At 51.1% G+C, this 11299-nt stretch overlaps 1 protein-coding gene across 3 annotated transcripts in view; it reads left to right on the top strand.

Moving 5' to 3' along the window:
• The window catches only part of STARD8 (StAR related lipid transfer domain containing 8), a 32648-nt gene extending 25657 nt beyond the window's left edge, over positions 1 to 6991 (top strand). For 2 of the 3 annotated variants that reach the window (XM_006765357.2, XM_006765356.2), the window contains 9 exons: positions 831 to 1004; positions 1980 to 2139; positions 2604 to 2802; positions 3085 to 3295; positions 3589 to 3703; positions 3974 to 4198; positions 5135 to 5352; positions 5452 to 5628; positions 5779 to 6991. In XM_006765357.2, coding sequence (XP_006765420.1) covers positions 831 to 1004; positions 1980 to 2139; positions 2604 to 2802; positions 3085 to 3295; positions 3589 to 3703; positions 3974 to 4198; positions 5135 to 5352; positions 5452 to 5628; positions 5779 to 5896 — 1597 coding nt within the window. In that variant the 3' untranslated portion in view covers positions 5897 to 6991. The remainder of the gene's footprint in view (positions 1 to 830; positions 1005 to 1979; positions 2140 to 2603; positions 2803 to 3084; positions 3296 to 3588; positions 3704 to 3973; positions 4199 to 5134; positions 5353 to 5451; positions 5629 to 5778) is intronic. The other variant, XM_006765360.2, reaches the window with a different exon arrangement.
• The last annotated feature ends 4308 nt before the right edge of the window (positions 6992 to 11299 follow it).

The raw sequence follows: 11299 nt of genomic DNA, 5'->3' as shown, positions 1-11299 counted from the left end.
TCTGTCTCTTCCCTTCTTAAGTCCTCCCTCCATTTTCAAACCCTACCCCACCCCAGCCAATTTTTTGGTTATGAGGTCCAGGGGCAGGTTCTTGGGAGCTAGCTGATTGCCTCTAGGCCAGCCGTGGGCAAACTACGGCCCACGGGGCGGATGCGGCCCGTTTGAAATGAATAAAACTAAAAAAAAAAAAAAAAGACTGTACCCTTTTATGTAATGATGTTTACTTTGAATTTATATTAGTTCACACAAACACTCCATCCATGCTTTTGTTCCGGCCATCCAGTCCAGTTTAAGAACCCATTGTGGCCCTCGAGTCAAAAAGTTTGCCCACCCCTGCTCTAGGCACTCAGTTACAGGAGGGAAACAACAATAGTACAGGACTCAGCAATCCAGAATGTTAGGTTTAGGACCTGCCTCTGCTGTGATCTTGAGCAAATTCTAGCTTCTCTTTGGGCCTCAGTTTTCCCATGTATAAATCGAGGGCATTAGAAGAGATGAGCTTTGATCCCTAGCTTTGCCATTCTGGATTTCTCAGAGCAACCTATTCACTGCAGTCCTGGAAGGGTAGGAGCTGGTACTACTTGCTGGCATTAGAGGAGCCTGAGCTCTGCTGCCACTTCCCTGACAGTGTCTGGGCCACTGGGAAGCCCTGGAAGCTAAGGCTAAGCTTTTTCCACCCTGCGGCCTAGCAGCAATGCTGACAATGGTCCCATCTCCATGCATTTTATTTCTTTTGGGAGAAAAAAGGGGCCAGAAGAACACAGCCCATTCTAAGGTTGACCCAACCCTGCTCCTCTGGCTTTCTACCCCCATCCCCCATCCCTTACCAGGAAGCTCCGTTGGCACAGCTTCCAGAACTCTCATCGGCCCAGCCTGAACTCGGAGTCACTGGAGATCAACCGGCAGTTTGCCAGCCAGATCCACCTCCTGCACAAGGGCTCTCTGCTGCGGCTCACAGCCTTCATGGAGAAGTACACTGTGCCCCACAAACAAGGCTGGGGCTGGTGAGTGCCCCTGGGCCATGGTCACGGCTTCCTCCCTGCCCCTACTCCAAGGCCCTGGGAGGATCAGCTCCCAAAAGCAGGTGTAGACAGGCAGATCCCACAGGCCAATGGAGTGGTGGGATGTGCCAAGGGGCTGGAGGAGCCGAGGCCTAAGAGGTTGGCATTGCTCTGGGTGGCTTGTGTGTATGTGTGTGTGTGTCAGAGGGTATACTGTACATAAGGTGCATGGGAGTATGTGTGCTTGTGCGAGGAGGGGTGAGGGTGGGGGAGGGGAACATGAGGTCCTTGAGTTGTACCCCCTCTAATGCAACATCCATGCTACCATCAGTGAGGTTGTCTTAAAATGCAGCTTTGGTTGTCACTCTTCTAATAAGCACCCTTCTGTGGCTCTGTGGTTTGGCATTGCCAGTTTCCTTCCCAACATGATCCTTTCATGTTCGGTCCTGCCCCATCTATCAGGCTCTTTCGCCTGCCACTCGTAAGCAACACCACTGTATAGGCCAGAAAACCTTCCCTGAATGTGCCATGCTCCTTTCCTTGCCTCTTTGCTATTGTCCACACTTTTCTCTTGGCCTGGAATGCCTTTTCCCCATTTCTCCTCTGGGACAATGCCTACTTATTTCTCAAGAGCCCGTTGAATTTCTACCCCTCTCTGAAGCCTTCCCTTATCCACTAGTTGCAGTTCCTCTCCTTCATGGGTCTTCCCCTAAGTTCTTGGCCCACTACTGGCTGCATGTATTGTCACTGCCTGTTAATTCAGATCTTTCTTTAACTGAGACTGAGAGCTCTCTGTGTTCCTCTGTGATTTCTTAGGGCTGGGCCCAGAGAAGGTGCTTAGTGAATGTTGATTCTGGGGATGTGGTGTGTTTCTTACCCCCTCACTCCGGCCAGAGCCCCCAAGACTGAAGACAGTCTCCAAGCTGTGTCCTAGCCTACCACAAGCCCATTCCTGATCTCTGTCACTCCTCCAAACAGGTCAGTGCCCAAGTTCATGAAAAGGAACAAAACCCCAGATTACCGGGGCCAGCACGTGTTTGGGGTGCCGCCTCTCATCCATGTGCAACGCACAGGACAGCCACTGCCACAGAGCATTCAGCAAGCCATGCGCTACCTGCGCAGCCAGTGTCTGGACCAGGTGAGCTCCCCCTGTGCCCCGCCCCCACCCCGGGGGACCTGCAGAGAGATAGCAATGGGGAAGAAGTCCAAAGCTAAGAAATTGGGTTGGGAAGCTGCTTCCCCCTTGGTCGGCCCACCAGAGACCTTTTCTAGCCTCAGGAAGACCCAGCAAGGATGGAACCAAAGCTTCCTTCTCTCCAGCTCTGTACCAGCATCTTTCTGGTCCAGGCAATGTAATCCCCAACTTCTAAGAGCCTGCATTAGTCTAGGTCCCCCTTTTCTTACTCATTTCCACTAAAGCCATGTTTCTCCTTGGTCTGAGGCTATAAAAACCCTTTTCTTTAGTTTTGCCATTTCTTTCCAACCCTGCTCAGCAGGAGACCTGCTGGGCTTGGAAGTTTCTGGGATGGCCTACACTTGTGACTCCTGGCCTCACAGTCTCCCCCTCCATGTTTCCCTCCCTCCCTGTCCTGCATGGGCTAGGTGGGCATATTCCGCAAGTCTGGGGTGAAGTCTAGGATCCAGAACCTGCGCCAAATGAACGAGTCCTCCCCCGACAATGTCTGCTACGAGGGCCAGTCTGCCTATGATGTGGCTGACCTGCTGAAGCAGTATTTTCGAGACCTACCCGAGCCTATCTTCACCAGCAAGCTCACCACCACTTTCCTGCAGATCTACCAGCGTGAGTCACCTGTCCCATTCTCAACTATCAAAGAGAGTAAACATGTTCTATTCCCCCAAACCCACTATATGGAAGGATAGACTGAGGCCCTGAGGAAAGGCAGGGACTTACCTAAGGTTAAACTGTGCATTTGATCAGAGCCTGATCTTGCACCCAGAGACCTACCAGAGCCCACCTTTGCCCTTCTAACTAGATTCCCTTGGGACAACTGTTTCCTCTGTGTTCCTAGAAACAGTAGGCTCCAGGATAATAAGGAAGCCCTTTGCCATTCCTTCCCCACAGTCCTCCCCAAGGATCAGTGGTTGGCAGCAGCGCAAGCTGCCACTTTACTGCTTCCTGATGAGAACCGAGAGGTGCTGCAGACCCTGCTCTATTTCCTAAGTGACATTGCCTCTGCTGAGGAAAACCAGATGACAGCCGGAAACCTGGCAGTGTGCCTGGCACCCTCCATCTTCCACCTCAACGTCTCCAAGAAGGATAGCCCTTCACCCAGGTGAAATAGGGTAACTTGTGTCCAGACAAGGCAGGGAGGGTTTGCTCTCCCAACCCCATTGGACTTCAGGCTTTTGATGGCTGACACTGCAGTTCCCAGGCATCACCACAAGAGGTCAGCCTGACTCCTCAGGGGCCTGGGACAGGTTGGATGCTGTAAAACTGGGCCTTGAAAGACAGCAGGTTGTTTTGTGTCTGGACTGGCAAGCTGGCTTCCTGAGAACTGGAAACCAACCTATTAGCCATATTTTCTCCTGCCCTATTCCATACTCTCCTCTCATCCTTTCTCTCCAGGATCAAGAACAAACGCAGCCTAGTTGGCCGGCCAGGCCCTAGGGACCTGAGTGAGAACATGGCGGCCACCCAGGGCTTATCACATATGATCAGTGACTGTAAGAAACTTTTCCAGGTGAGTAACTACAGGCCATGATGCCTACCTCCCAGACTTGGGAGAACCATCAGGTCCGACCTTTATATTCAAGACTGGACACATGCCCCTCAACCTCCTACTTCCAACTCTTCCCTGCAAGGTTTCTCCCCTACCTCACTGTAGTAGCCAGGCTGCCCCATCCATGAATATGAATCTGACAGACTCTGTGGGCTCTTGGACTGAGGCTTCCTGACCCTCTGCTGCTTGCTCCTCATGGCCCCAGCCCAGAGTGTGTGTGTGTCCTGTCAGGTACCCCAGGACATGGTGCTGCAATTGTGTGGCTCCTACAGTGCAGCTGAGCTCAGCCCTCCTGGCCCAGCCCTGGCTGAGCTGCGGCAGGCCCAGGCTGCTGGTGTGAGCCTGAGCCTCTACATGGAAGAGAGTGTCCAGGAGCTGCTGCGTGATGCTGCTGAGCGCTTCAAGGGCTGGATGAGCGTGCCAGGGCCCCAGGACACGGAACTGGCTTGCAGGAAAGTGAGTACTGCCGTGGGGATAGGAGAGGGCTTGATGCAGGCCAGGGAACCTAGGATCCCAAAGAAAGGGGCTACCTTGTCAGTGCTGTTGTGCGTTGGCCTGATATGTGGAGAATGTCAGCCAGCAAAGCAAGAATAAATGAGACGAAGGGATCATTTTGCCAGAATTATCTTCCCAAAACCTCTCTCCAGACATGTCACTACTTTTAGAGCTTCACCTTCCATCTCTCCCTGCACCACAGTGACACTGTGCTTCTGCCCCTGATGATGTGCTACCTGGAGTGACCTGCCCCAAGCATTACATTTCCCAAGCCACTGTGAACCCCAACTTGATATGCCCCTTCCTCCATTCAGAGCCTCCTGTCATGCCCTGGGCTGGAGGCGGTTTCTTTCTGTCTCTGTCTTGCACAGCCGTGTTCTTTCTTGGATTCTGGTTATGAATAAGACTGCACACCTGAGGTTTACCATATATAAACCAGGCACAATAAAACCTCCCTTTCAGGGTTGCGGTGAGAAGCCAGCCCAGTGCCTGGCACATACAAAAGGATCAGTAAAGGGCAGCTTTTGTTGCTCTCCACTGTCTACTTCTTGGGGACAGTGCTAGATGTTAAGTTCCTTGAGGACCATCACCATCTTCTCTTCCTGTTCACTTCCAGAAATTCCAAGCACTGTGCCCATTTCATGGTAGAACCTAGCAGGCCTCAGAAAATGCGTGTCTGTCATCTCTGTGCTCTTAAGCAGGTGGAGAAGCAGACATCTGGAAGAGAGAGGACAGAGAACACAGAGATGGCCTGTCTGGGTGTGACAAGGGTTAGCACAATAGCCTTGCAGCCTTTCCTCCTCAGGGATTGGAGTGAGGGAAGGCCAGGACTCGGGGATTAATGGGAGTTCTTCAGCCCTGACAGCTGTCTCCTGTCCCTGTTCACATGGTCTGCAGGCATCAGACGGGCACCCCCTGCGTGTGTGGAAGGCATCCACAGAGGTGGCGGCCCCTCCAGCTGTGGTGCTACACCGTGTTCTGCGGGAACGGGCCCTCTGGGATGAGGATCTGCTGCGGGCCCAGGTTCTGGAAGCCCTGATGCCAGGTGTGGAGCTGTACCACTATGTCACCGACAGCATGGCACCCCATCCCTGCCGTGACTTCGTGGTGCTTCGGTGAGGGACTCCAGATGCCACCCTGCTGTGCTTAGGGAACAGGGGAGGTGGGGTAGGAACCAGCTTCAGGAACCTGAATGTTATGTCCCTTCCCCACAGGATGTGGCGTTCTGACCTGCCCCGTGGGGGTTGCTTGCTTGTCTCCCAGTCCCTGGATCCTGAGCAACCTGTGCCAGAGTCTGGGGTGCGGGCCCTGATGCTCACTTCCCAGTACCTCATGGAGCCTTGTGGCCTGGGTCGCTCCCGACTCACCCATATCTGCCGTGCTGACCTAAGGTACCAGGCCCCCTTTGCCCTGGCACCCTCCTTGCCTGTGCCTCATGCTGTTGAGCCCTGGAGACTGGGGCAAGTTCTTTCTTCTTTCCTCCTGGAAAGGGCTCCTGGTAAGAACCCATGGCTCATGCTTATCTGCTTCTATCTCCCCAGGGGCCGTTCTCCAGACTGGTATAACAAAGTCTTTGGGCACCTGTGTGCCATGGAAGTGGCAAAGATCCGGGACTCCTTCCCCACCCTGCAGGCAGCTGGCCCTGAGACAAAATTGTGAACTTCAGCCTGGTTTCAGAGTGACACCACCCAGCCTCCATGGTACCAAAGGAGTAAGGGGGGAATGAGAGCACAGTAGCCCGCAATGCTGCTTCCAGGGGGAGAGCTATTCCCCACACCCAGTTGCCTGTCCCCATCTCCTGAAGTTCCTCTCCACATACATGGGAAGAAGAATTTCAGTGTCCCATCTTCACACCACCTCCACCTCCATCCCTGAATCTGTTTTCTGCCCTCTTGAGAGAGAGGATCCAAGAAGACCGCTGCTGCCCTCCAGGCCAGGGAGTCACCAGTCAAAGTGAAGCCTTACTGGCTCTTCATCTGCAGGGATGGAGGGAGAGGGCAGTGTGTGCTCCCAGCTCTTTGCCCTTCAGAGAGGCCAGGCCATCCTGTTTGGTACTAGGGTCTCTTTGAGGTTGAGCAGAAGGTTCTGGTCCTGCCTCTGGGCCCATCATTGGCTGTAAACTGGCTTTTCCAAATAAATTGGATGGGAGTGGATGGGCACAGGGGTAGAGCAGAGGGCAGCCGCAACGACCAAGAAGTGTTTTATTTGTGTAAATACGATGCTAATTTTATGAGGCTGATTTAAAGAGTGGTTACTGATGGACCCCTACTCAGCAACATGACGATTTGGGATAGCTTGGGACATGAGAGTGAAAGAGGGACCTTCCTTTTTCAGGTCTCAAGAGACCAATGAACCAGTTTCCCATGGAATGGGCCCCACACTTGATCTGCCACTCCATGGGGTCTCGGTGCAGCCTTTGGCCATGCACTGCCACGTCTGGAGAGTAAACAAGCTCAGTCCCACCACACAGGCTGAGCAGAAGCAGATGGCATCCCTTCTCCGGCTCTTTGTGCCTGTGGTATGAGGCTGACATAAGAACCCCTTCTTCAAGCAGAGACCTGGCCCCCGGCTCAGGTGGCCAGCCGGCCAGATGGAAGGGCTTAGTGTTACCTCAGCCAGTTAGAGAAAGATCCAAACCTGATCTATCCCACCCATTGGCTGTCTTGGTTCATGTGGAAATTCAAGTGCCACTCAAATGCCAGCTCATGATTTATTCTTCTTTTGGCTGAATAAAATGAAGTGGGATGGCTCCTAGCCAACGTTATAATTTTTAAGTCTATTTTACTTGTACCTATAAATACTATATATATATATACACACACATCTATATACACACAGATATGTTCTATCATAAGTGTACTATAATCTATGGTTGGGAGTGGGGTGGGTGGCAGGGCACTTAAGATGAGACAAGGGAGGTGGAGAGCAGGAGCCACATAACCCCCTCAGAAGAACAATAAAGCATTACTAAAGATACACTCTGGCTGTGTAGCTGTCTTTGCTGAGGTTATGGGTTAGGGACTTGGTGTTAGGGTCAGAGGCTGTGAGCATTACTGGCCTAAGACTCAGGGAGGTCACAGGAGGAATGGGGGCAAGGCCTCAGCTCTTCTCTTTGGGAGGTGATTTGGGCAGAAGCTGCAGACCCCATTTCCTTTCTTAGCCAGGGTCCCCCACCTGAACAGTGCATGAGCATGACCTCAAGAGTCCTGATAGTAGTCATAGAGAGAGATGTTCTGGCTATGCTCTCCATTTTCCCCTGCTATACACAGCTTGGGCTGAAGGACAAATAGTGGAGACCCAGCCCCTGGAGGCTGGGGGAAGCTGTTGCACTCATAAGCCAGGTTATAAGAGGTCTGAGCCCCCTGTAGCAACTCTTGGCCTGGTTCCAGTGGCCAGAAAAACCCAAGAGACTAGAAAGACCCCCTTATTTTGACTTCCTTGGAGAAATAAACTTGCCTCTCCTTGGTTATTGTAGCCAGAAAATTCCCAGCCTCTAAGGGGCAGCTAGAGAGAGTATAGGCTTTGCAGTCAAATCTGTGTTTGCATCCCTTGAGTGCTGTAAAGTAGCCTGGATATCTCTCTCTCTCTCTCTCTCTCTCTCTCTCTCTCTCTCTCTCCCTCCCTCCCTCCATCCCTCTCCCCCTTCTCTCCTTCCTAGTAGGGAAAACAGGGATACCTTGTCACAAGTCAGCCTCAGTAAGTCATCAGGTTGGCCTGCCCCTGTCTGCACCGCTACCCAGCCTGAACAGGTCAGGGTACCTGTCAGGTCCCATTTTACTGTCACCTCCTTCCATTCTCCTGGGTTTAGCTGCCCCTACATACCTTTGTTATTTCCTCTCTGCTGCTGCCTGGGTGTCTGGGGCTAGCCCTGGAGAGGAACAAGGTGAGCAGAGGGCCTGTTAGCCCCTTGCCTTTGAAAAAGCAATTTGTGTTTTGGGGTGGGAGTTGGCTCAAGCAGCACTGGTGTTAAGAAACTACTGAAGCTCTGGCCAGTAGTTTTCAAAGCAGGCAGCCAGGGGGCTTTTTGGCACAGACACTGCCCCACATGGGCATGAAAAGAGGCTGGCTGATGGTACAGAGGATGGGGTTGAGCATTCTGTTAATGGGTGGTATGAAAATCACCACCCATGTGATTGTTGCGAAGGACAGGAAAAGAGTTATGAGGGAGGCTCTTGGAAGGATTTGCCCAACCATTCAGCCTTAGACTCTGCCGCTCTGGACTAGCTGCCCAGTGTGGCTCCCTTATGTCTGACTCTAGAAGAGGCAGTGCCAAGCAGGGGAGCTTCTCTGCACTTTAGTGTTATTCCTCCTACATAAAGCAGAGGCTTCCATGCTTGCCTAGCTCTGCCTGGATTACTGTGCAGTCCATGAATGCACTGCCATGGCCAATAGACATGGGAATAGGTGTCATGATGATGAGGCTGCCCAGGCCCCTCACTGCCACATACATTGTGAACATCATCCATAACCATTTCTTTCTAGCCCTCAGTCTTATATCTCCACCCACCCTGAGTTGGCCTTTCCCTTTCCCTGGTGCCAGAGAGCTCTCACCCCCAAATTCCCAACACCATTGCCTATACTTTCTTCTCTTCTGCTTCCACTGACCCAGTACCTCAAAGAAACCAAGCTGTGGGTGAAGCCCGTGTGGGAATTGGACAATCGATGTGTGAGATTTTATCTATTATTTTCTAGTGCTCTGTTGCTGGAATGGCTGAGGGTCAATGGTAGACAGACTCAGGTTCAGATTGCCTATATCATTGCCTGGCTGTGTGAACTTTAGTGACACTTCAACATTTCTGATTCTTTTTTCCTCACAGAAGATAATCATTTATATCTTGCAATGTTGTCAACAATGTTAAATGAGCTAATGTGAACGTGGTTGCACAGTGCCTAGCAGATAGTGGACATGAGTATGTGGTAGTTTCCTCTGCTCTGCTTCCTCCCTGCGGCATCCAGCACCTACCTACCCTTTTGGGACACCACAGCCTCAGGTTCCACCATTCTGGACACACCTACCTCCTCAGCAGACTCAAAACATTCCAATGACCTCTTTGTATCCTAACTACTGATTGGCTTTCACTCCACGTCTTCCTTGAGAATGTGGCCCCATGGCCACATCTTCCTTCTTGAGCCCACCTTCATCCAGGCAAGGAACTCTCTTCCCACTTCTTTGACCATAGCTCCTAACTTTCTTTCCTCGCCCCTCCCGCTTCTCTCCTCCCTCTTCCCCACCTCATCCCAAAACATTCCTCCATGTTTTTTCTTATCCTTCTCCTCCTTGAACCACCTTGCTCTTTAGGGACCTTGCTGACATCCATTGTTTCACCTGGAGGCCCAAATCAAATTCATCATCTTCCAACACACAGTTTGTTTCCTGTTGCCTGCTCTGTCTCAGGCATAAGCCCTCTCTCCTCACCTCTCCTCACAACCAAATGCATGCATCCATCCATCCACCATCCATCCATCCATCCATCCATCCATCCATCCATTCATCCAAACACTCATCCATTCTGCCATTCAGCAAGTAGTTGTGGAATGTCTGTTACGTTCCAGACTTTGTTGAGGTGCAGAGAATACAGCAGTGAACAAGACCAACAAGGATCCACCTTGTTGGGAATATGCCTTTAGTGCACATTCTACTAGATGGGTGAGTGGAGGGATGTAGATGGTAGACAAATGCACAAGCTAGCTTCAGCTATGATAAAGGTGATGAAGGCAATAAAGCAGAGTGAGGTGGTAGTGACTGGGCAGTTACTTCAATAGGGTGGTCAGAGAGGGCCTCTGTGAATATGTGAGGGACCATTTAAGCTAAGACCTGAGGGAGCATAAGGAATCAGACACACAAAGATCCAAGGTGAAGAATCCTGAGCAGAGGACATAGTAAGCAAGTACAATGACCCTGGAATGAGGACAAAGTTGCCATTTTTTCCAGATGAGCAGATGGTTAGCATGGCTGGGGTACAGGGAGCAAGAGGATAGTGGGAGGAGATGGGGTCATAAGAGCCAGATCACATGGATCTAAAGGGGAATTAGCCATGTTCCATCTATTCTACCTCCACAGCATCTCCTATATCCAGCCTATGCTGGATACAATGCCCCACTTGATATTGCACACCCTTCTACCTGGATATTAGAAGAGTCCCTCACCTCCTTTCTCTCCTCCTGCCCAATTTCACCTATACGTGGTGAGGGAGGTAGGGTACTAGGGTCTCTTTGAGGTTGAGCAGAAGGTTCTGGTCCTGCCTCTGGGCCCATCATTGGCTGTAAACTGGCTTTTCCAAATAAATTGGATGGGAGTGGATGGGCACAGGGGTAGAGCAGAGGGCAGCCGCAACGACCAAGAAGTGTTTTATTTGTGTAAATATGATGCTAATTTTATGAGGCTGATTTAAAGAGTGGTTACTGATGGACCCCTACTCAGCAACATGACGATTTGGGTAGAGCAGGTGAATCTTTCTAAAGTCAAGTATCATCCTATGACTTTCTGGCTCAAAAACTGTCTATGCCTCCTCCCCTATTAACTACCAAACTGTGCCATTCAGGACCCCGCAATGCAGCCTCTAAATATCCACCAAATATTTCCCCTCCTTTTTTTCCCTTCTCCAGCCATGTCCCAGACATGTTCCTTTAGTTACCTCTTTCAAGAGTGGATGTAGGACTGCCCTGAACTCAGAGGACCCAGGTTCAAGTTTCAGCTCTGCCAGTTCTTAGCTGTGGCAAGTTATTTAACCTTTTGGGGTTCTAGTTTCCCCATATATAAAATGAGGCTCAGAGAGATGTGTGGATTCCTTATCAATGTAGGTTGATTATCACGAAATGTTATCACCCTTAAACCTCACCAGTCTGGCAACACTCAATTTTGATATATCTATACTATGAAGTCATCCCTGAAACTTCCAGCAAGGTTTGCTCTCTCCCTCCATTAATCTGGGGTTTCTCTGAGTTCATCATAGTGTCCCACTTGGGGAGGTAAGAAAGGCATCTGGAGACACCCAGTGGTGTGTTTAAATCCTGACTCTGCCATTTCTTAGCAGTGTGACCTAGAGCAAATAACTTTGCTCT

The sequence above is a fragment of the Myotis davidii genome, unplaced genomic scaffold, assembly GCF_000327345.1.
Source record: "Myotis davidii unplaced genomic scaffold, ASM32734v1 scaffold1520, whole genome shotgun sequence".
NCBI classification, from domain to species: domain Eukaryota; kingdom Metazoa; phylum Chordata; class Mammalia; order Chiroptera; family Vespertilionidae; genus Myotis; species Myotis davidii.
The sequence above is the reverse complement of the archived record's forward strand: the minus strand, read 5'-3'. Positions and strand labels throughout refer to the sequence as shown.